Source organism: Euprymna scolopes, chromosome 10 (assembly GCF_053919585.1).
Source record: "Euprymna scolopes isolate OS-2025 chromosome 10, ASM5391958v1, whole genome shotgun sequence".
Classification (NCBI taxonomy): Eukaryota; Metazoa; Mollusca; class Cephalopoda; order Sepiida; family Sepiolidae; genus Euprymna; species Euprymna scolopes.
Genome location: NC_136491.1, coordinates 31,955,642 through 31,982,661, shown reverse-complemented (window position 1 = coordinate 31,982,661; position 27,020 = coordinate 31,955,642). Strand labels below are relative to the sequence as shown.

Below are 27,020 nucleotides of genomic sequence, written 5' to 3'. Positions count from 1 at the left end.
ACTTACTCTGTGTGTTGAGTCTCATTTCATCTTATTAATTTGTGCTAATTATATTATCCTAGGGATATATCAATAACGAGTAAAATCTTTATTTAGATGGGTGAATAACACGTAGAGGCATATATCGTCAAGTTGCAATTCAAAATGTTTATGTCAATTTGCCAGCATATTTGTATTTATTTCTGCGCATGCCCAAATCCAATTCATTTCTTTGTCGTTTAATATTAAATCTTTCTTGCGTATCTCTCAATAGCAACATCAGTAGGGAACGCGTTTGGAGCACTAAGTGTTTTGGTTTCGATTCTAGCTGATGCCCACAAGTCATTGTTTTTTAAGCTTTTGAAAGCACTACTAGATATTAAGTAAAATGTACTATTAAATAAAGAATTATCTCTGTAATTGTTGTGGAGACGTCCACTAATTAGCATACGTGGGTGAACAAGATATAGATAAAGGTATCAAGTCAGCAAGACCGGAGAGCTGTGTTCGAACGCCGGATAGGCAAGACGCATGTGCCGGTTGCTCAATGAAAGACTTAAACACGCCCTCTGCCGGACAATCTTCCAACTGCAGTACAACTGCACCTTTGTAAATATGTATTTTATTTTCGTCTTAATATATTTGTTTTACCTTTACTTTCTGCGTTCGTGTTGTTATTGATACAGACACAACAGTAATAATAAACACGAAATTTGCATGGATTAAAATATATTTAAGTGTATTTTACGACCGGGCAACGCCGGACGTGCCCCCGGATAATTAAAAATGAAAAGAATCTACATAGTAGCTTGTCTGTGGGCCTGGGTCTAAACTTAAGCACTATACTGTATTTTGAATATCATATTATTATATGACATTTTGAATATTTATCTCTATATTTCTATTTTTGTCTCTATATATTTCGAAGGTATCATTGGTTCAACCAACTGCGTGTCTCCAATCCTAAACTCAAGACGTTTCTGGCCGTGGGCGGATGGAATTTTGGTTCGTTAACGTTTTCTCAAATGGCTTGCTCTCCAGAATCAAGGCGAACCTTTATTGATTCTGCTGTGAAATTCCTGAGAGACAGAAACTTCGACGGACTGGACTTTGATTGGGAATATCCGGCCAATCGCCGTGGAATCAAAGAAGATAAAATAAACTTCGCTAAATTAATCAAGGTATACATTTTATTTGGATGCGTCTCTGCATCTTTATAAGGAGCTCTGTCGGTCGGTCACACTTGTTTCCTTCAGTGACCAGAGAAGGGAATCTTAATAAGCCTTCTTTAACACACGTGCCAATCCTTACGTTTTGAGCTACTACTACTACTACTACTACTACTACTACTACTACTACTACTACTACTACCACCAATAATAATATAATTTTTTTCATTTTGATTTTCCATTTGGGATATGCAATTCAGGAAAATGCATTTGTTAGGTGTCGTTACAATAATAATAATAATGATAATGGTAATAATTCAGCTCTTTGTGTGTGTGTGTGTGTGTGTGTGTGTGTGTGTGTGTGTGTGTGTGTGTGTGTGTGTGTGTGTACGTCACTATAAACTGACGACACACGAAATAAGTAAAGAGTTCAGGAGGATGGAATGACCGAGGAGTGAAAGCACTAGCCAGACCTCCACTAGATGAGGGCAAAGAGGACTTGGACTTTGGGGAAGCTTATTACCACCCAAATTCCAGTGAAGAACAATAGTCACTGCCAACGTGAAATCAATAGTAAGCGGCTATTGTGATAACTCAAATTCAACTGCAAAGGTTATTGAAAAAGGTGAAGAGTACTTGAAATCTGGGGAGACTGGTTGTTACTCAGACTCCAGAGGACACCACAAGTTGTTTTCAAGGAAAAATTTGGATGATTGCCTGTGTGACTATCCTAGTGAGTAAATAATAATAATAATAATAATAATAATAATAATAATAATAATAATAATAATAATGATGATGATGATAATGATAATAATAATAATAATGATGATGATGATGATAATAGTAATAATAATAATAATAATAATAATGATAATAATAATAATAATAATAATAATAATGATGATGATAATAGTAATAATAATAATAATAATGATGATAATAGTAATAATAATAATAATAATGATGATGATGATAATAGTAATAATAATAATAATAATAATAATAATAATAATAATAATAATAATGATAGTAAATACCTGATATTAAGAAAAAGTAGTATTAAATATCAGATTCACATATGACTGAGGTTTAATGGCGTTTCATGGGCGAAATTTCGTCTTCAGCCTGGACAAATACTTCTAAGATGGTATCTGAACAAAAATACGGGGTAAGGAAAGGTTCTGGATATGACCTTAAACTATATCCGATGGTTAGGCTCCAGCTTGCGGGCTTTGGGGAATGTGGAGCCACCCTTTAATTGCCATTGCTTCCAGGTCCACTTTGACCCGGAGTGGTAGTACCTATAAGGGTCCCAACTATAGGTTAAATAGAAACCGACTTGAAAAAAAAAACAAATTCTATTTAAAAAATATTCTTCAAAATCACTGGATTCGGCATTAAATAACCTGAAAAGAGTTGATATGCCGTAAAACAAAAACAACCAACCAACCAAGTAAGGAAAACCTTACACAAAAGATTTCTTGTATTATTATAAAACAACTGTTCAACACTATCAAACTAAAAACGACGTAAGCGAAGCTGGAACATTATGTGCAGGTTCCATGTCCCGCAGGTAAAATAACGAAGCTACCAAGATCGTCATCCAGAGAGACCCTTGAAACGCTATCAAACAAATTAGAATAAGGCCTTAAATATATTGTGATAAAATGTTATTTGAAGAGTGGTCCCTTTAAGAGGTCATATAGACAACAAGTGCATCATAGATTGAATGAGCTAGGCATGTTTAAATTTACAGAGCAAAAACCTCCAGGACAAGCCTGAGCGATAAGAACGAATGATTGGTTATCTGCAATTGGAATTGAAAAATTAAACAGAGTAATTGAGAAAAGACTTATATGAAAGTGTGGACATCAGTAATGATGATTAATTATAGATAATTATTAATCTTTGACGGTTGATTATTATGAATTAAGAATTAGCAATCAAATAAAAAAACATACCTTGTTTGTTTTAAATAAGATTCACACTGGAAGTCATACCGATGCTTGACAAAAAGATAAACTAATTAAAACGTAGCCATATTTAAGTTTTACACAGACAAGGAGAGACCGTTTGTCTTTACTTACATTTTCACAAGAAGAAAGCAAGTGACACGTAATCACTCGTTTATATATATAAACAAAGGGAAGGTATCTCTAAGTTACTCACAATAATCCTTACATCACTGAAAAATAAGCATAAATCTGAAGATGGCAAAAGGGAGACAACCTTTACAATACAAAAATCTATATTCAACATTAAAAATTTCCAACAAAATGATAAGGTTGACGAAGTGTCGAGGGTAAAAGAAACTATTAAATCTGTAAGCGAAAATTGTAAGCAATCGTTAAACGACCTGGGATGACAAACGATATTTTCAGATTTTTAGATAAGAAGTTAAGAGCTGACAATTTAGATCAGTCGCCGAACCTCCAATTTGTCAAGAGGGAAAAACTTAAAACTGTCACTACCAAAATTTTACTATTTTTTTCCGGTGAATAATTTACAGAAGTGCATTAAAGTTATTAAAGCAGCTGCCAATACTGTGTCAAACCAATTCAGAATAGAAAAACGAGGGGGAGGGGGAGATATACAAAAAGAGCTCTGGTGGCGGAAACGTTTAAATGAACAAATAAAACAACTTAGAAAGGATTACGTAAAGCTACCAGAAATGGTAAACTCGAAAAATCATAATTAAAAGGTTTTTAAGTTTTTTTTTGTATTAAAACAAAAACAAAACAAAAAAAAAACTTTTAATTACGATTTTCTATGTTTATTGCATTTAGCAAATTAGGTATAAACCATTTATAATATTTGCTAATATTTTCTCCTCTGAGGAGATGGGTAAACATCGAAAACCTCTAGGTTAAGGAGATATACTTATTGAAATGTATTCGTCGTCTTGCATGTAATAAAAATTTCAAATTTGAATTTTTTTTTTTAAATTACATTTTATCCCCAAACAAGGCACATTGCCACTTTGGTGTAGGGGGCTACTATCAGGAGCAGCAACTACTGGGGCACTATGTTGGGATTTGGGCAGCAAGATGTCGGTTCATGTTACACTTGAACTTCTGCATGTCAGTACAGTTAGGGAAGCAGGGACCTGGGATGGAATTCCAGAGTCTAGCGGTTCTGGGGAAGAAACTACTGGAGTAGAAAGATCTTTTACATCTAGGCATCTCTACTGTGTGGGGATGGGATTTAGCTGCCTGTCGGGTTTGTCGAGGGTGTCTACGTCGTGGGGGCACAAGTGTCTGCAGTTCGTCATAGCATTCACCATTAAAGTACTTGTAGAACAGGCAGAGGGATGCAACGCTTCGTCGATGGGACAGAACCATTTCACATCCAAAAATTTAAATGACTAATTTATGATATATATATATATATATATATATATATATATATATATATATATATATATATATATATATATATATATATATACGTGTATGTATATTCGTGTGCATACAGCGTACTTTTTACTATTTAACATAGTTACGATTTATTTTTATCGTCATTCTAACAAGGTTTGTACTTTCTGTTTAAGGAACTTTACGAAGCTTTTGTAGAAGATGGCGTTCGGAGAAACAAACCTCGTCTTATGTTAGCCATTGCTGTTGGTGCCGCCAAACATGTTGTGGATTCGGCTTATAATGTGCCAGAAATCAACAGGTAAATATATATATTAACATACTTTCATCAAGAGGAGTCCTTAAGTATGCGAATCTGGCATGAAATATTTAATCTAAACTTTCGGGAAATATTCGCTGTCAAATGCCTTCCACGACGCTCTCATAAAGTGAAGAATCAAGGATCCTTGGTAATTAATGTTTTTATCTTAAATGTAAAGAACTAAATGCCTTTCATTGTTTTTTGTAATGTACAATGTTTGTCTTTCATAATTGTCAACTGTAAATAAATGTGTCAAACGTACTTTTGATCTTAGTTTTACGTTCTAATGATGGACATGTTTAGAAACTATGTTTAATACATGATTTATGTAAAAAAATAACGTATATTATAACATGCGTTAAGCAGAAAAATCATAGTTTAACTATAAGTAATAATTTGCTATATTTCCTCTGAAGAGAAGAATGCATTCTTTGAAACTCCGTGGAATAAGAGATATTCTAAATGTTCATCGTGTGTTACTTGTTAAATAATAATTACTCGTGCTGGACTCCCAAGCATCTCCACTATCCTGATGAAGGTTCAGCTTCGTTGGGCTAGTCATGTAGCCCGCATGCCAGACTACAGATTACCCAGGAAGCTTCTGTTTGCTGAGCTCCAACATGGCAAGCGCTCCCATGGCGGCCAGAAAAAAACGATTTAAAGACACTCTGAAGGCATCACTGAAGGCCTTCAACGTTGATCCGTCATCATGGGAGCAGACAGCTTTAGATAGAGCCAAGTGGCGGGCCGCTGTTCCTGATGGTGCCTGCAAATATGAAAGTCACCGAAAAGGTGCTACAGAGAAGCGCAGAAAGGACAGGAAGGACAATGTTTTGAAACCCTTGACATATATATATATATATATATATATATATATATATATATATATATATATATATATATATATATATATATATATATATATATATATATATATATGTACCGGGTGAGTCTCGGGAAACGGATGTTTTTAGAACACTCCTTACTCTCTTTGAGTAAGGGATGAGGAGTGAGGACGGTAGTCTTTAAATAAGTCTTGAAATATTGGCAAAATTTTCCTTAAAAACATCCGTTTTCCGGGACTCACCCTATATATATATATATATATATATATATATATATATATATATATATATAATGTGTGTGTGTGTGTATATATATATATGTGTGTGTGTGTCTATATATATATGTATATATATATATATGTATATATATATATATATATATATGTGTGTGTGTCTATATATATATGTATATATATATATATGTATATATATATATATATATATATATATATATATATGTGTGTGTGTCTATATATATATGTATATATATATATATATGTATATATATATATATATATATATATATATATATGTGTGTGTGTCTATATATATATGTATATATATATATATATATGTATATATATATATATATATATATATATATATATATATATATATGAAAAGAGAGAAAAAGGAGTATGAAAGAAATATATTTTATTGTTTTTTATAATGTACATTGCTTGTTTTGCATGATTCTCAACTATAACTAAACATGTTAACTGTGCATTGTTCATAGCCTTTCGTTCATTTGTGAATACGTTTGGAATATATGTTTAATACATGAGTTATTTAAAAAGAAAAAAAAGCGTATATTATATTAGTTCCTTATTGTTTTATTTTCTAGGTTTGTGGATTTCATCAATATAATGAGTTATGATTATCACGGTTCTTGGGAAAATAATACAGCTCATTCCAGTCCGTTGTTCTCTGGTAAAGACGAAAAAGGCGACAGCAGATACTGGAATACAGTAAGTTGTTTTATTTTTCTTTTGTCTTGGACGAATAAGGAATGGCATGTTTACCCAATTCCACAAATTCACCTACAATTCCTGTAACAAACGAGCGACGAACAGTTTGTCGCACCAACCAACAAACGCTTTTACCTCCCTTTAGTTCTAGTGCAATGTGGCTTTGTCTCAATTGTTTATAATGGATTTACATATTGCTTTGCGTACACATGGTTCAGTGGTTAGTGTCTCTGACTACTAACTAGACTTAGTTGTCGGTTCGATCCCAGATTAGGGAGGGTGTTCATCTATCCATATTGAAAAACTGTAATACAGCAAGACAGACTGTTTTTAACACACACACACACACACATATATATATATATGTGTGTGTGTGTGTGTGTGTGTGTGTGTGTATCACGATTTTGGGGAGATAAAATGTAATCATCGCAATTATAAAGGACAAACATGTTTTTTTTATAATTCATGATTGAAAGTAAAATGTAATACAAAAATTTCAACCGATCGGTTTTACCCTCGCTCAACAAGAGCTGTACCGAGGACATTTTATAGAAGGAAAATGGAGGAATATTAAAATAAAAAACAGTCTCCGATAAGAAATGAAAAGGAAAATTAGATTAGGACCTTTACATCAGCAACTTTGAATCAATCAGGGAAATGATAAAATGAGTTTTAATCATGTTACAACGGTATGTATGTGATGAACTTTAAATTAACAATTTTTTTTCTTTTATTGCTTATTTGGTAGCTATAAGTTATTTTGAGTTTAGCTTGGTTCGGCAATTCATCACGAGCAGCGTTTGCAAATTGCAAATGATAAGATCAATTTACTGAGAGAAACGTTTGATGAACGAATAATTTCATTAAATGGACCTGTCAACTGACCATCTTGTTCGTACGATTTAATCCCATTAGATTATTTTCTTTAGGGGTATGCAAAGTCTCATATCTACGCTGATGAACCAGACACAATAGACCACTTGGACGGCAACATACTGCCGAAATACAGCCTAATTTAATGTGTAGAGTTTGTGAAAATTGGACCTGTAGATTACGCCATATACGCACGAGCCGCAAGAAATGCCCGAAATTGTATTGAATTCAAAAGCAGTCTTTAAACTGTATTTAAATTATAAATTGTATTGAAATTATAAATTGTTTTGAAATTATAAATTGTTTTGAAATTATAAATTGTACTGAAATTATAAATTGTATTGAAATTATAAATCGTATTGAAATTATAAATTGTATTGAAATTATAAATTGTATTGAAATTATAAATCGTATTGAAATTATAAATCGTATTGAAATTATAAATTGTATTGAAATTATAAATCGTATTGAAATTATAAATTGTTTTGAAATTATAAATTGTATTTAAATTATAAATTGTATTGAAATTATAAATTGTATTGAAATTATAAACACCAAAACTGAATCTTTGGAATAAACCACATATTTGTATAATAAAAATATTTTTGTGATTCATTTTAATTTGAAGTTCGCCGTCTCGAAAAAAAACCTTTAATCTTATTTTTCTTTTTTATTTTTTCTATTAAAATTCTTTCATTTTATCTTTGTCTGTTTTAGGCGTGGTCGACTTTATACTGGCTAGAAATGGGAGCCTCAGCGGATAAAATAAATGTCGGTGTTCCGCTCTATGGTCGTTCCTTTACACTATATGACCCACAGAAGAACGGCGTTGGAGCCTATGCACCATTGCCTGGCAAAAAAGGGGAAGTAACTCGTACTGATGGTTTTCTTAGTTATTTTGAGGTGAGAGATTTTTTTTGGACATTCTTTCTTTATGCATCACTTTTTTTCAGTAACTGATAAGCGTCTGATTCGCAGATAACAGTCACAACTTTATATATAATAAAATGAAAACTTTTCCTCCCTAACTATCGACACTATAGGGAACCAAAGAGTTCATTTCTATGCAGATCTTTCACGCACACCATTCAAAGTTAATACTGCAGCGTGTTTGCGAGCATGTTTTCACAGCTTCATATCACACAATTGGTAATGCATCAAATAGTCGAGTTGGATGAGTGTTAGACTGAAGAAATAAAGGTTCCCGGTTCAATCGCTGGTTTCAGCATATGGTATTTGTACAAGCATGATGACGTTATTACACTAATTCTAACTAGATCGATGAAGTTAAGCAACATTGAGTCTGGTCATTACGAGATAATTCTGGTTAAGCAACGTTTAGTCTGGTCATGACGAGATAATTCTGCTTAAACAACATTGATTCTGATCATCACGAGATAATTCTACTTAAACAACGTTGAGTCTGGTCCTTACGAGATAATTCTGCTTAACAACGTTGATTCTGGTCCTTACGAGATAATTCTGGTTAAGCAACGTTGATTCTGGTCATTACAAGATTGTCTTCCAAATAAGACAGATCAGAAAACAAGTCTACTACAGAAATAGCCCTAAAGAGTCGCTAAAAATACACCAGGAACTGCCATTACAAATGAATAAATAAATAAATAAAAATAAAAAAAAAATAGAAGAATGAGCCAACCAACAGCATGGCAAGTATTTTCTGGACGAAGTCACCCAAAAATGCTCTAAAGACTGGCTAAAAAGAGGATCGCTCCATTCTGATAAAGAAAACAATGAATGCTTTTAAGAAAATGAGTGGTCTGAGCATTGATAGCAAATGCAGCTATTTGGGAATACCAGACGCTGTATATGCGAGGCCAGTGAGATAAATCCAACCTTGCAGAAAAAAAAAAACTACAAAAACTTACCTCGTCATTTTCCCTGGCCTGGATATACATGCGAATGGATACTGCTTTTGAATTCAATATTTCCTAGTAACTTCCTCCTTTGAAGGTATCCAGATCAAACATGATTATTCATACATCGATTTTTTGTAAGAATAATCATGTATATCCCAAGTTAAAGAAATAAAAACGCCATTCACCCTAGGGGAGATGATAACGCTATTTTTTTTTTAAGTTCTTGCATGTAGCGTCTGGTTATGGTTAATTATCTCATATTGGCCAGGCTTAAAGTTGATTAACTTCGACGATCTAACGAGAATAGATGTGTCAACGTAATTATGCAGTATGGTAAATATGATATAATAAATAAATACCAAGGTGTGAGAAAGCGTTTATTTAACGCTCAAGAAAATCACTTAGTGAGAATAGTAAAATCTAATCAAACAAAATATATGAGAATTTCGAAGTACAGGGTGACCCAAAAAAAAGAGGACATTCTATTGTTTTTTCTGAGCATTTTACAGTCAATGGAGAAAAAAAGGCCAAAGACCCTAGTGTTTTGATGCTTTTTTTTTTACACAGTGATCACCACTTATCAAGGCCCGGAAGCCACTCAGGGATAAGGGTTATTGCAAGTACATTACGTTAGTGTGGAGATTTGATGAAGTGTTTACTTAAAGGGGGCGGTTCATTAGGAATTTGTTAACATTGGACTTGAAGACATCCAAGTTGTAGTCCGGTGGGAAGCAGGCAGACGGAACAGAGTTACACAGGCGTGCAGTTCTAAGAAAGAAGCTTTGTTCATGAAATCCGCGTTTTGATTTAGGCACAGATATAGAGTGGGGGAAATTTTTCACAGTGGATTCAGCTAGACGGGTGTTTTTCGTGAAAGATTGGCGAGGGGGAGGCCAGAGATTGGAGTTCAGAGGAGCACCTGCCATGGAAATAACGATAAAACAAGGATAGGCTCGCAACATCTCTTCTGTGAGAGAGAGGTTGCAGGGTAGAGAAAAGGGCATCCCCCACTAAGCCACGAAGTCTATTTTGTACTCTGTCAAGGCAGATCTTTTGAATATAATAAACTAGTTATGACCAAAGTTTCAATTCATTCGAACAAAACACTAAGAAACGGGGCCTAATTAGAGTTAGGGCCCGTTTTTTTTTTGGGGGGGGGTCCCCCTGTATTACATACAGGTACAATACACGCGCACTCATTTTTTTTTTTTTTTTTTTTTACTTGGAGGGGTTCATCACCCAGGGGCCATTATCGGATAAGGATGAATGAGAGAATCTATAATCACATCGATATGTATATAAGCCCTTATACATGTGTATTATTTTTTTTTACATGGAGGTAACCACTTATCAAGGCCCGAAGGCCACTCAGGGATAAGGGTTATTGCGTGTACAGTAATCAATGAGATAGTATTGTAGTAATCATTAGTATTGGGGGTTTTGATAGAGTGTCTTACTTAAGGGGGCGGTTTGTCAGGAGTTTGTTTATGTTGGACTTGAAGACGTCCAAGTTTTAGTCAGGTGGGAAACAGGCAAGTGGCATAGAGTTCCACTGGCGTGCAGTTCTAAGAAAGAAGCTTTGTTCATGGAATCTACGTTTGGATTTAGGCACAGATAAAGAGTGGGGAAAATTGTTGACAGTAGTTTCAGCCAGACGAGTGTTTCTCGTGAAAGATTGGCGAGGGGGGGAGACGAGGGATTGGAGCTCAGACGAGCACCTGCCATGGAAATAGCGATAAAACAAAGAAAAAAAATCACGAAGTCTATTTTGTAGTCTGTCAAGGCAGGATAGGCTGTTTTTAGCAGCTCCTGCCTAGATGTGGCAGCAGTACTCCATCCTTGGACGTACTTGGTTTTTATACAGATAGAGAATTGCATCAGTAGTGAGATATCTTCTGGAGCGGTAGAACGATCCCACCATTTTCCCAGCGTCCCTGGCAACAGATTTTTTGTATTGCTGTAGATCTTGCTTGTTTGTTGATATAAAGCAACTCGAACACCGATGTTGATTAAAAAAAAGTTTATTTAAACAAGATATGCACAGTCACAGAAAACAATAAGGAATAACATAGCTGCAAACGGAATTGTACTCCAAAACGAGTGACGTGAGTGGGCGGCGTTCAACGGGCAAAGTTATTAGTCTTTCTCTACATAGGAACCACCCAGAGCTATGCATTTCTCCCATCGTTTGATGCAGCTCTGGAGACCGTTTTTGTAGAAAACCCCAGGTTGGTCCTCCAACCACGACGTGACTTCAGAAATCAAGGCTACATCATCTGGGAAACGCTTTCCTTTCAAAAACAACTTCATGGCTGGGAAGATGTGAAAGTCAGAGGGTGCAAGGCCAGGAGAGTAGGGAGGATGGGGTAGGATTTCATAACCACACGCCCGTGCTTCTGATCTGGCGACATACGAGTTGTGGACCGGAGCGTTGTCCTGCAGGAGGAGGGTACCTTTGCTGATCTTGCCCCGCTTCTTGATTTTGATAGCTTCCCTTAATTTCCACAAAAGTGAAGCATTTTAGGCTCCTGTAATTGTGGTACTCTTTGCCAGGAAATCTGTCATCACTACTCCGTCCTGGTCCCAGAAGACTGTGAGCATGACCTTGCCAGCGGAGGGCTGCACCCTTGCCTTTTTTTGGAGGTGGTGAGTCCAAGTGCTTCCACTGCATTGACTGGGCTTTGGTCTTTGGATCATAGTGATGGACCCAGGTTTCATCCTGTGTAATCAGTCTTTTGAAAAACTTTGACTCATCTTCTTGGCACATGTTCAAATTCATCCTCGAGCACTCGACGCGTTATAGTTTCTGGAATAGTGTGAGCAACCTGGGAATCCATCTGGCAGACACCTTATGCATATGCAAATGGTCATGAATGATAGTTTCCACAGACCCTGTACTAATCTTGACATCTTGAGCTATTTGGCGAATAGTAATGCGCCGATCTTCCAAAATGGCAGCCTCAACTTGACGGACAGATGCCTCATCAATGGCAGAAGAGGGCGACCAGGTCTGGGAGCTGTTTCCACAGACTTCCGGCCATATTTGAATTCACGATGCCAGCGTTTTAGAAGGTCATAGGATAGGGCATTATCACCATAAGTTTCTTTCATTTCATTAAAAGTCTCCTGTGGTGTGCGTTCTTTCAAATACAAAAACCGGATTACTGCTCGACATTCAACTGGCTCCATTTCACACCTGACTCAGTTCAAACACCTGTAAAACAGAAACCACAATTAGTTAAGAGCTGTAATTTGTAGAGATATAAGCCATTGCATATGCAAACTTTCAGCTAGATCAGACAACTGGAAGTGGCTCACGTTTTCGAGCGAGGGATAGGAATGCTGAGTCTCGTAACTGTATCCTCAGTAATTACTGCCTTCCATAATTTTTGTTGTCTAAACAACTTCTGAAGAAGGCCAAAGGATGAATTGGCCGAAACATGGTGAAACAACAACAATAATGAAGATAACAGTCCGCAAAAAAAAAATGGATACATAAGTTTTAAAAGTTAAGCATTAGTGATTAGTAGGGTTATGACAAGAGAATATTCTTTTCATTGTTTTGACTCTCGAGTATATATCCGACACAGAAACAGTTAATCAACAGAGAACCACATGGCTCTATATAAAAGCATGTAAGATATCAACGGATACACACTCGAGAGTGAAAACAGCGAAAAGAATATGCTGTTGTCCTAATAATTAGTCCCTTTTCCCATAAATTCTCTCCAATAAAATCTTGAAAAACTTATCAAAGTCTTCTTGTGTTTTTCATGCACGAGTAGTCTATCGTCTAGTTAAACAGATGAGACAACCACGACCACATTAAACGACGGCGAGGAGAAAGGCTTGTGGAAAATAGAGCCCGCACAGAGACCCGTGCATGTATGTATAAAAAGAATTTCTTTGGTTTCTTGATTGCTTGTGGGTGAAAACATAACAGTTATATAACAATAACATTTGAAAATGTTATGTTTTTAATTATTTCAAACGTTTCTTAAACATTTCTTTCGGTCCTGATTATGACCTTAACCTATATCCGATGGTGAGGCCATAGCTTACGGGCTTTAGAGAGTGTGGAGCCTTCCTTTACTTGCCATTGCTTCCAGGTCCACTCTGACCCGGAGTGGCAGTAACTCTTAGGATCTCAACTATGGGTTAAACAGAAACCGACTTGAAAAAATACAAAAAAGATTCTAATAAAAAGTTTTTCTTCAAAATCACTGAATTCGGCATTAAATAACATGAAAAGGGTTGATATGCCGTAAAACAAAAATGAACAATGAATAAACACCTCTTTCTCTTTGTATTATTAAATCTCATTTAAGTTAAAAGTCGAGATTATAAAATGTTCGTATTTGTCTGCTAAATATAAGAAATTACATTTATACATTGACATTGATTGAGATTGTTGGACTGACTTCCTCATCTTGGTTGTTATAGTCACAACGTTTCGGCCGTTTTTCCCTCCGGCCTTCATCAGGTGTTTTGTATCGAACTGGGGAACCGTTTGGTAGGAGTCTCGAACCCAACCCTTTATTATTATTACGGGGGTACCGTGTTCGGACTCCAGCTAGACTCTGAGACATAGTTGCTGATTCTCTGTTTTGTCCGAACACGGTACCCCCGTAATAATAATAAAGAGTTGGGTTCGAGACTCCCAACAAAAGGTTCCCCAGTTCGATACAAAACACCTGATGAAGGCCGAAGGGCAAAACGGCCGAAACGTTGTGACTCTAACAACCAAGATGAGGAAGTCAGCCCGACAATCTCAATCAATGAAAACACCTCATCTCAAAAATACAGACAATTACTATTTATTACTCTTCAGTCGACGGTTAGATTTTCCTATTATCCGTCTGTCTGCTACCGCTTTCCAAGGGACAAACTGATTGCTGAACGACGCAATTTTTAATAATTACCAGTCAGCTCCCTTCTTCTTATCTGTTTGCATAGAGTTTTTTAATATCGTCTTTCGGGAAGCGGCAATCCGTTGTTCATGATCATTAGTTTCCTGGTTTTCTGAACTAGGTACCTGCGTGCTTCTTTTGTCCAGTTTATCAAGAATCATAATCATTTTTATCATTATCAGCTATGCCAGAAGCTGATGACGAACGGTAAGAGAGTTTACATCCCAGAACAGAAAGTGCCTTACATGGTTAAAGATGATCAATGGGTTGGCTATGAAGACCAGGAAAGTGTTGTCACTAAAGTGGAGTGGCTTCTTCAAAAGAAATTGTCCGGTATAATGATATGGGCGATCGATATGGACGATTACAAAGGAGTCTGTGGACGTGGCAAGTACCCGTTGATGAAGGCCATCAACCGAGCTATGAATAAACAAGTGTAGGTATATCTATCTATCTATCTATCTATCTATCTATCTATCTATCTATCTATAAAAGTGAGAATATGTGTATGTGTGAGGACACTTCTCAACCTATATATTCAATGAATTTTTAATCTACAGACTTGAAATTTGGTATATAGTGTATTCAGATATGTGGAAAAATTTTAATCGGTTTTATATCCGAAAAAAAAATGGGGTGCTAAGAGTCAATTTTTTAAAAAATTGGTACGTGGGGGTCATTGGATTTTTATTTACTTACCAACTGTTTCACGACTGCGCATGCGCGGCAGTGAAATATTACAGCGTTTTATGTCAAAAATAAGATTGTTTGAAAACAGTTTGTAAACGTCGTCTCAAGCTTGTCTAATGGTTATCGGACTTTACTCACGGTCTTTATGTTTTGGTTTCGATCTCAGCTCGAGTATTTTTATTTTACTTACAAAAGTGAACTGTTTACAAAAACCATAATATTCGCATGCACATGTCTCAGTTCTTGTATTAATTAAAATATAATAATTATGCATATTTTACGACCGCATAACGCCGGGCGTCCTTCTAGTATAGCAATAAAATTGTATTGGTTGGTAAATTTTACAAATGGTTAGTAACTGATTAGTCTCTGGGATGGAATTTATGTAGATATAAGTATGAAAATATGAAAGTATTTGATAATAATAGGCCTATAAAAAGAAAAGAAATACGGCATAATCACGTTGACACACCGGTTCCCGTCAGAACACCAAAGTTAAGCAACGTTGAGCTGGTCATTACTAAAATGGGTGACCAATTTGGGAAGTCCAGGTGCTGTATGTCGGAGGACGTCGACACCACCCTGCAAAATGTTACAAAAACCTAACGTCGTCATCATATATGCGACTGGGGACCGCTTGTGAATTTCATACTCCCATGAAACTTCTTCCTTCGGAGGAAGCTGGTTAAACCCTGAATAGGGTTGGTGCTTACTGCACACACTATAAAAAGAAGTGTTATTCGGTAATAAGTGGGTTACTCCTTTGTTAAAAAAAAAAAAGAAAGAAAACGTATACGTATATATTTTACACGTGGTTAGGATAGATATTATTATTTAAAAAGATAATATAACATATTTATTATGTAGATATAAGTATGAAGAGTGTGCAGTTTGTGTAAGCTTGATCATTTCTGTTACATACAAAAAAATACGTAAATCTAAAGCATAAAAAGAAGGCATTTATTTCCCGCAACACTCAAAAGGTTCATTTTAGGTCGGATATTGTGTGCGCAGTAATAAATACATAGGTACAAAAATAAATGTGTACAAATGTCTGAAGAAGTTAAGGGAATGCGTCTCTCCCCCCCCCTCTCTCTCTCTCTCTCTCTCTATATATATATATATATATATATATATATATATATATATATAATGCTCCCTATCTTAGGTCGAGCATTTGAGAAGTGGTATACAAATTATCATTAGCGTACAAAGCGATGCTCTTTCTGTAAACCAATTGAGCTTAGGTATTAGGATAATGTCAAAAGATTGTTAATTCACTGCTGCCCGCATAGCAGAAGCCGTATAGTGCAACGGTTAGAAGCCCCGACTGTCGTTTGGGCGATCGGGTTTCGATCCTGGCTTGAGGTGTCTAGCCGCACTGATGAGCTGTGGTACAGCGAAACAGTATTGTATATATATATATATATATATATATATATATATATATATATATATATATATATATATATATATATATATACTGTTTTAACAAAAACCAAAACTTACAAGAATGGGTTGACAGCAACAAAAAGTGTATTTCATTGTTAGTTACAATTGTTTCAAGACCATTTAGACAAATTCAAACATTATGTCGTTTGAAAATTTTCACAAGAACAGCCTATATATATATATATAAAGAGAGAGAGAGAGATGGGAGATAAAATGAATCGCTGCTTAACGTCTACCGCCGAATTTCAAGTTGTATACGTGATGCGTTACTGTCTGGATAATTTGTGGTAATCGAAGAACAACACCTCATCATGCTGTTACAAAATTTGGTCATTGCGATTTACAAGTGTTTCCTTTTGGGGAATCTGTGTACTAGAATACTAGAATAATATAAAATACTAAAGTGGAGTTCAGAATAAATTGTAAGCCTATAAAAAAGAATTGCTATTCGGTAAATCTCACTTCAGTTTGAAATATTATTTTAATCGTTAAAGGCACCATTTAGAATTGACACATATTAAAACGTGAAACGTAAATGGTAACACATCTTATGCCACAACCGAGATATCAAATGCAGTAGAAAGTCTAGGAGATATATACTAGAAAGAAAAGTTGGAAATAAGTCATATACCATCCATTATGGCGTTCTCATTTCCACAAAATGGAGCTATTATACCTTACATTGTGATATGGGCCAAGAAGGATAAAGAAGCAACCTTAGTAGAAGTTAGTGCCCATAATGATGCTGGGATAAACAAAGCTGATGAAGAAAAAGATAACGAAATACCAAGGTCTTACGTATGACATGAAAAGAAATTGGAATCTTAGGAAGATTTCCACTATTCTAATAATTATAGAGCAACCGAACTCCTGCAAAAGAATTTTAAAAAACTACCCGATAAATATAGCTGGTTTATTAAATGCAAGAGAGGCAATTCAGAAAACGTTGAACTTAAAGGGGACGATTAGAATCTTAAAACGATCTCTCGGTTGGAATGTATTAGAAAGCGGGTGAATGTTTGGCATCCAGTAGGACGCCACACTTTCAACTTGAACAAAATGATAAGCAAATTAGAAAAACACACACACAAAACACTATTCACATCTATAAGTAACCTATATCTATATAATATAATATAATATATATATAATATAATATATATATAATATAATATGATATATAATATTAATATATAATATTATAATATAATATATAATATAATATAATATATCTATATTTATATCTATATCTATATCTATATAAGGCTACCATTCGTCCGTGTATTGAATATTGTTACCACATCTGTGCTGGTGCACAAACTATTATACCCCCCTCCCCCTCCCACTCCCCCTCTCTCTCTCTCTCTCTCTCTCTCTCTCTCTCTCTCTCTCTCTCTCTCTCTCTCTCTCTCTTAGACAGAGTTACAAGGAAGATTTTCTTTTAGATCTCGCACAGTTTGCCAAGCATCAGTCTCTGTCGCATCGCCGCAGTGTTGCTTATTTTACAAGTACTTTCATGGAATGTGCTCTAATGAACATACTGTACTTCTAATACCTCAACGAAAATAATTCCAGCCGACTCAACTGGCAGCAAAATTCCACCACTTCACAACAGATGTCTCTAGATGATAAAAGTCTTTCTAATCAGATAGGTTCTTTCCTCGGACTGCTTGCTTTTGAACTCCGCTCCTGCTCACTTCTTCCCTGACCGTACCAACATGCAGAAATTCAAATGTAATGTGAACAAACATTTTGCGGTCCAACTCTTCCCTGTAAATCTGGTCTCTATTACAGCAGCCCCTTGCGTTTAAGTGACAATAGGTTTTAGTGAGGACAAACAAATAATAATTTTAAAAAATGTCATCCGTTCTTGGTATTATTTTACTGTCTTTTCTTGTCCACCATTTGTCATCTTCTTTAGCTTTGTTTAAATCGTGCCATATTTTATTTGTAGACCACCTACCGAACCGGGAGTACTTCACACAACCACAACAGGTATTTAAACGAGTTTTATAAAGAGTATATTACCGTTACAGTTACTCGAAAGCTATTTTATTAAAACCGTAAATTTTTAGTTATGGAAGGTACTAGTATAATAATTTATAAACACTTATTTCTTGCCGTCCTAGAGATAAAATAAACACCACAATGAAACGTATTGTGGAATGACGAAAAACTATCGGTGTAAGTTTATATAGAAGCAGTAATATAAGATCGTTTTGTAATGAAATGAATAGATTTGAGACGACAGATCGAATGCTCCCCTGTTTAAGACCGGGTGTACCTCACCATTTTATTTTCATTTTTTCTTATTAATTAGTTCAATTTACGATAAAAGAAAAGGTACCATTTAAAATCGTCTCAAATTATTTCTTCGCTTGCATATTTTAAAACTAGAGTGGCTTTTCCAGGGCATTCATCGTCAAGCCCAAATATCAAAATATCAGCTGACGTGATATTGTAAACAAACACAGACGGAATTTGACAGACAAAATTATCATTATTATTGTTTATTTTTATATATTTTTTTATTTTTATTTATTTATTTATTGCGAATTAATCCGCCGGCAAATTATTCCTCGTAAAACATAATATTCAATAGAGGATTGATTCTATAATAATACATACGCAATCTGCATACATTAAAATATCATGTTTAAGCGTATTATACGATCGGGTTGCCAGCTAGTATATATATATATATATAATATGTATATATATATATATATATATATATATATATATATATATTATATATATATTATATTATATTATTGGTAGTATTATTTAAGCAAAACCGAAATGTGTCAACCAAAGAGTGCTCAATGTTTATACAGAGCAATATAAATATATTGGATGTGATAACTAATGACTACACATATGCAAACATGTTTCAGTGACCACCCTGCCAGGGAAAATCACCTCATCAGGCCAAGAATATCCACGAGATATCGTGGATATTCTTGGCCTGATGAGGTGATTATGTTTGCATATGTGTAGCCATTATGAGGTAAATATGTTTGCATATGTGCAGCCATTCGTTATCACATCCAACATATATATATATATATATATATATATATATATATATATATATATATATATATATATATATATATATATGATTGTATAGCCGTGTTTTCCGAGATATTCATCCAATGAAGCTCCATTTTTTATAAAATTGTGATCAATAATAAGCAGAGATGTACATTATCGCATAACTTTACTTAGGGTGGTGGTGGAAGCAATATGCTCTTTTCTATTCGTATTCTTATTGTGAGTATATATAATTACCGGTGTAAATTTATTGTGGGTAATTACCGGTGCAAATTAAGATCATGTCTCTTTTTAATCATATTCCGTTTTAAAATAAGCATCTCAGATGTGCATTATCATATATTTCCCATTATATTTTAATGGTTTTCAAGTCTATCGAAATATTATTTTTCATACGTCATAAAACCTCGTTTTTTGTTTTGTTTTGTTTTTTTTTGTTTTTTTCAGTGAACCCTGAGACGGGTTTTGACCTAAAGAATGAATTCTGCAAATCTCGCCCCTTTGGTGTTTATGCGAGTAACGTGTCTTGCCATCACTTCGTATTTTGCATGAATGGTAATTATTTCTTGAACGAATGTCCACGAAATATGGTATGGTCCAGTTTAGTGAGAAACTGTCGGTCACCCGGGAATGGCGACTGTTAAAGAATGACGATGTAGTCATGAGATTCCGACTGCATCAAGACTTAAAGAAAACATGTTTGACACCTGCATCCCTGTACGATTTTCATATGTATATCCATTCTGTATCTTTTTTTAAAATAAAAACAAGAAATATCATAATCTAGTGAGACCCGAGGCAATTTTGCGGTGCTTTTCATATCAATCTGTAATATTTACTGTTAATGACATTTCTTTTTGCAATAATAAATGCTTGTCAAGACTAATACTATTAGAACCAAAAAAAAAAAAAATGGCTCTTCTTTTGTAAAAATATTCTTCAAATAAATAAAACGAATATGTGTCTTCTTTATTTAATTTATTTATGCAACAAATTAATTCTTTTTAAAAATAATAAATATTGTTTTACTGTAACACACAATTGTCAGCAGAATATTCTTCAGATCAATCAGACGAACGCCACCTTTTGAAATGTATTCATTTTAAAATTGTAGTTTTAGTCGACATGATGACGTTTGATTTCGGAATAATTCACTTTACAATGATTAAAGTAGTAGTTTGTTTTATCTTAGCGACATTAGATTAACAACCAGTCGCCATCTTTGCTGACCAAACGATATTATTTTATAATGTGCGTGAAAGTTGGATAACTATGGCTATGAAAACAGCACATTTTTTTCATTGTTTTAACTCTCGAGTATATATACGACACAGTTAGACCCAGTTAATCAACCGAGAACCACATCACTCTCTATAAAAGCATATAAGATATCAACGGATACACACTCGAGAGTCAAAATAGCGAAAAGAATATGCTGTTGTCTTAGCTCTAGTTATAAAGTAGTGCGAACATGAAATATCGTAGTATGTTATTATGTAGATTTTTCGTATTAATTCACAGACTTAACTGGACCGATATTATTAAATAAACAAAAATTATAAGTAGTAGGAGAAGGAGGAGGAAGAGTAGTAGTAGTAGTAGTAGTAGTAGTAGTATATACGATATAATCACGTTGACACACCAGTTCTCGTCAGATCACCCAAGTTAAGAAACGTTGAGCCTGACCAGCATCAGATGGGTTACCATTTGGGAATTCCAGGCGCTGTATATGCTTTCCGCTTATCTCGGCATTGCTTTCAGTCGCCCTGAACCTCCACTTGCCACTAGTATTTAACAACGCCGACTCAGGATAAGTGTTGTTGGTGATTGCGCAACACTTGCCACGAAATTTCAACCCTTACAGTGAGTATCCATAGTCTGTCAAGACTGAAGGAAGCTACAAGTATGAGACGGTATAGTACATAGCATAGTGTGGTTTTAAGTTCAATGTCGTAGAGATGGGAGTGAGGCATCTTATCTAGCTATCTTGAGTAAAAAAACAAAAAGAAGAAGGAAAGAAATGTACCGTTCAATGAAAAAAATACTCTCGGCTTACCCGCCTACAGTTAAAATCCCATCCTTTCACCGCAGAGGTCCCTAGATGCCGACAGATTTTTTACTCTGGTAGTTACTTGACTCCAGTCGTTTTTTTTTTGGGGGGGGGTATTCTATTTCTGTTACCTGTTTTCCCGACAGTACCAATATGCAAAATATTCATTCCTATTATTATTTCACAAACTGACGACTACCCGGTGAACTCTTACTTATTTTTGTCAGATCAATATCTGTTGGTTTGCATTATTGTTTCTACTAGTCTATTTCCATGCTTATCCACTATTCCATATGCTAAATATTTCATTATGACTGCAATTTAATTTTATATATATCTAACATCCCCACCATATATATATATATATATATATATATATATATATATATATATATATATATATATATATATATATATATATAAGCATTTCAGCTCGGCGTTGCCCGGGTGTTTGAAGGTGTATGTTGAGCAAAAAAAAAAAAAAAACGATCAATTTTTTTAAAATTTGACCCCTATTATGATCCCTTAACATTTATTGTTTTGGGCTCAAATCAAATTATTAAGTTAGATCCATGTCCACTAATCTATATCTAAAATTTCAAGTGTTTAGACCCAAAATTGGCGGAGGAGTTCTCAAAGGTCAAATCGTGGAACTTTGACTCGTTAACAGCAAAATTTCTGGCCGAAACCCGATTAAAAAGATATTCCCAAATCTCAATACCCCGTATGTCAAATTCCGAGTTTGTAGACCGAAAATTGACAGAGTTATTTGGTAGGAAAGTGTACACACACACACACACACACACACACACACACACACAAAGGCATTTTCACTTTATAGATTACTAGCATTTCAGCCCAGCGTTGCCCAAGTGTTTGGATGTGTATGTTAAGCAAAAAAAAAAAAAGTGGTAGTAGGAAGGCAGGCTCGAACTCGTATCGCAAAGGAGTAAAACCTAACGTTTAGGCTGTTACAACCATCGCCAAACCGGAAACGACATTTTTTTAAATTAAGGCTAGACAATCTAAAGGAGAGGATAGCTTTCAAAAATATCGGCGAAAAAAGTGACCCCTCCCTGTAGAAAAGTGCCTAGTTGAAAGGGAAGATATTAATGTTTTTAGCCAATTTTTCGATATTTGTTGTATGAAAGGTCGAACTTTAAAAGGATACTGATCTTGGTAAAATTCATCACCTCTATTGAAAGTTTAAGGCAGACATGCAAACATACATACATACATACATTTATATATTGGTAACTAAAAATTTTCGACCCAAACTGATGAAAAAGCTTGCCCTACCTCTGAATACCCTTTCTCTAAAATTTCAAATATTTAGACATGAAATTGTCTGAGTAATTTGGAAGAGACCGCAGAGGTCAATTTTTTTAAAAAACTTTGACCTCTATTATGACCCCTTAACATTTATTGTTTTTGGCTCAACTCAAGTTATTAAGTTAGATCCATGTCCAAGGAACCTATATCTAAAATTTCAAGTGTTTATACCCAAAAGTGTTGGAGGAGTTTGGTAAAGTTCTCAAAGGTCAAATCGTTGAACTTTGACACCTTAATAGCTTAATTTCTGGCCAAAAACAGATTACAAAGATTATCCCAAATCTCAGTACCCTGTATATCAAATTTCTAGTCTGTAGACTAAAAATTGACAGAGTTATTGCGTAGGGAAATGTACACACACACACACACACACACGCACACACAGACAGACACGTTTACTTTTACAGATATATAGATATGTCTGGCATTTATAATTTACATACAATTTCGGCCACTACAGCTCGCGCGTATATATTGCTTCAATTTGAAAGACATTAGCTGGATTTCAAGAATCTCCATGTCAGTTACGGTAAAAAGAAACGCTGATGCCGCTGAATTAATTACGTCATCAAACCGAAACCCTTGTTGTTATGGTAACTAAATGTACAGTCGACCGTTTACAGATTGACGCATTATTTACAATTTGTTTTATTTACGTCATTATCTTATCTTTCTCCTTTTCCTCCTCTTACCACTACTACTAAGATGACGACTACTACGATTGCTCTGTTTATTCCTCCATTTTTTTTATTCATTCAACTTTTCTTATATTTGATGTGCAAACTAGCAATCCACAAGATTAACGGAGTTTTATTCTACTACATAAAGGGCAGTCGTCTGTATGTGCCTGCCAGATAAAAATCATAAACTACTCAAGACACACCCACCCTTTTTTTTTTTTTTTGGCATTGCCTCAGACAAATATAAGCGTGCTTTTTGTTTTGGTTTGTTTTTGTTATAACCATTCTCTTATGGTCAGTAGAAACAAATTATTCGGGAGGGTGAGTTTTTTTTTGTTTTTTTTTCATCTGTATTTTGGTTCCAAACTTTAACTAAAATACATTTTCTTGATCATCGATCTAAGAGCAAGTTGTAGCATCTGTTCTGTACTGGAGTAAATTTTATTTTATTCATGAGTTATTACGTCATACTTCACCCAATAAAAGAACACAAAAATTGTAGCAATAAACCCAGCATTTCTTGATCTTAATATTACTAGAGCAAAGACAATAGAGAGAGAGAAAAAAAAAAGTGAGAGAGAGAGATGGAGAAAAAAGTGAGAGAGAGAGAAAGAATGAAAGAGAGAGGGAGAGCGAGAGAGAGAAAGAGATAGTGAGAGAGAGAGAGAAAAAAGTGAGAGAGAGAAAGAATGAAAGAGAGTGAGAGAGAGAAAGAGATATACAAGAGTGAGAGAGAGAAAAAGTGAGAGAAAGAGAAAGAGATAGAGAGAGTGAGAGAAACAGAGAGAGAGAGAGAGAGAGAGAGAGAGAGAGAGAGAAAAGCGAGAGAGAGAGAAAAGCGAGAGAGAGAGAGAGAGAAAGAATGAAAGAGTAAGAGAGAGAAAGAGATAGAGAGAGAGTTGGAGAGAGAGAGAGAGAGAGAGAGAGAGAGAGAGAGAGAGAGAGAGAGAGAGAGCGTCAAGAAAAAGTTGTACGCATTTTTTTTAATTACCGATATCATTAGAAACGTTCATGAAGAGATGATGTGTATCGCGTTAGAGGGTCAGAAATTCATGCTATCGTCTTTCTTTTCGTTGCTATCCAAAGACGGCGTCATAAGGACTTTTATAAGTGAGAAGAGAAACGGTATCTAATGAGCATCGCGTACGCAACTTAATTTTATTGATGATCTATCGCGTCATACTTGCAACCAACAAAAGAACACAAAAAATATCGCAATAAACCCATTACTTCCTGGTCTTAGTATTAATATAGAAATCAGATCCTGCCTAATTTTTTTGTACAGTTTGAACCTCCATTGTAATTTTAGCATGAATAAAAGATTTAATACCTCAAAGTGTAGTATCTGTTCCGGAAGATGCTGCAATCAAAGACCATTGTCCTTGTGGCAATCAGTATCTGGTCCATGTATGGGCAACCCTATATACCAAGAGGCATCACTACCAGCTCCCCCTTCCCTCTTCTCGGGGGGGGGGGCTGGTTCCCCTGCAAAGACAATAGTTCTCACTATTGCACTGGAAGAAACATTTAGCGTTTTACTTACTTATGTAGTACAATTGAGAAACGTGATATGATCGACGCAGGGCTAAATTTCCATGGATATAGCTTTTTAACTCAAACAACGAAACCTATAAATCATACCCAAATAACATCGCATTATACAAGAATAAATATTCAAATTAGTCACCCACAATTTTCAAGGAAATCACTAGCCTAAAATTCCAGCAATATAGCATAAATAAAGTATCAAACTGCCCCAAAACAATTAACTGAAGGATAATCGCTGATCTGAAGTACTTACTGATCCAAGCGACTTCCGGTTTTGAAACTTAGCGGAAGTAAACAGTGTTACTTATTCTGAAGAACCCCGATAAATTTGGAGGTCAAAACATAAGAACATCTGTAAACTGATTTTTATAGAAATAAATAATATGAAAGTAAAATAGTTGTAAATATAATAAATAAAAATATCCGTAAGCTGTTTGTTTAAATAAATATGTTTGTTTTCGTATGTTTTTGATTTTTAAAAAGTGCTTATTTACCGTATTTTTTACAGAAATAATTAATATGGAAAGTAAAATAGTTTTTAAATCCAATAAATTTTAAATAAATTAAATAATAATCTAATATGCGTGGAAAAAAAAAACAAATCCAAATAAATTCAATAGAAATCGCAACGACAATTTGTTTAACGCATCATACAACAGCGAAGTAATTATACCAATCGGTATTCTTTAAATTAATAGGGACAGTACACTTTTCGAAGTTATAAATAAGAGCAATGTTAAGATCAGTTATTGCGATATCGATTATAGGCAAATTATAACAAGGAAACATAACATAAAATGTTTACAAGCTATAATGAAACTAATAAGAGCGGGAACGTTAACGCTAAAAATCAAGACAAAAAAATAATTAATAACATCAGAAATAATACCGCCATATGTAATTGGATAATCGAGGACAATTGCTCTTAATAAACAAGTGCTTGGCAATAATATTGTATACGAATCTACAATTCCCAACAATCATAATAATGAGGAAAATGTGAACTTATGTACGACAGAAAACACCTAAAAATATAGTTCCTTAACTTCACCCTGTTATATATGTTTAGTTTTAAGGACCGTGAAAAATTATTTAATGTAAAAGTAGAATCGACTATAAGTTGCAAATACCTTGGTAGCTATGCTTCAAATAAATTGTAAAAAGCAAATAGCGATCCCTCCATAGTAGCAACACCACAATTCATAACTCCTCATTACCAATAGCTTAATTAATTAATAAATGAACCGAAGTAAGAGGTGAAAGGATGCAGACTAGTCCCGATACACCAAAACATCAATAACTCTACTTACTATAAACCGACACATCTCTAATCAATAACGGCGCTCATTGAAAAACGTCGAAGGAGTGGCTAGCATAAATAACTTAGCTAAATTAAGGAAGAAGTCATCCCCTCCTTACGCCTCAACGCCATCTCAGGCGTCACCGTTTAATACTAAACTAAGCGAACAGAAACACAATTTACCACCAATTGGATAAAGGTGAGTACACTTTGTGTAATTAATAATTACACATCCGAAAACGGTTAACTAAAATAATTTAAGGGTCTGGCACGCTTGTAATTGAAATGTTGATATGTACCTACATGAAGTATTATCATTAAGCAACGCTACATTAGGAAACCAGTCACATAATATTTATACACACACACGCACATATGCACACACGCACACACACACACACACACACACACACACATATATATATATATATATATATATATATATATATATATATATATATAAATGTAAATTTGGTTCGTTCCAAACGAATAAAACCATATTTTTACGTTACCAATTTATTTGAAATTTTCAGACAACCCATCTTTAGAGTCGAGGTATGTTTTTATGTTATTAAAATAAATTTACCTCGCGAATTATTAAAATATTAA

General features: G+C 34.6%; 1 protein-coding gene and 1 pseudogene across 4 annotated transcripts in view; both read left to right on the top strand.

Moving 5' to 3' along the window:
- The window catches only part of LOC145285916 (chitinase-3-like protein 1), a 47,937-nt gene extending 27,475 nt beyond the window's left edge, over nt 1-20,462 (top strand). For all 4 annotated transcript variants that reach the window (XM_080134408.1, XM_080134407.1, XM_080134409.1 and 1 more), the window contains 7 exons: nt 908-1,160; nt 4,702-4,826; nt 6,516-6,639; nt 8,230-8,415; nt 14,485-14,738; nt 18,399-18,439; nt 19,949-20,462. In XM_080134408.1, coding sequence (XP_079990534.1) covers nt 908-1,160; nt 4,702-4,826; nt 6,516-6,639; nt 8,230-8,415; nt 14,485-14,738; nt 18,399-18,439; nt 19,949-20,145 — 1,180 coding nt within the window. In that variant the 3' untranslated portion in view covers nt 20,146-20,462. The remainder of the gene's footprint in view (nt 1-907; nt 1,161-4,701; nt 4,827-6,515; nt 6,640-8,229; nt 8,416-14,484; nt 14,739-18,398; nt 18,440-19,948) is intronic.
- On the top strand, nt 15,438-15,555 carry LOC145286829 (5S ribosomal RNA; annotated as a pseudogene).
- Nucleotides 20,463-27,020: the final 6,558 nt, after the last annotated feature.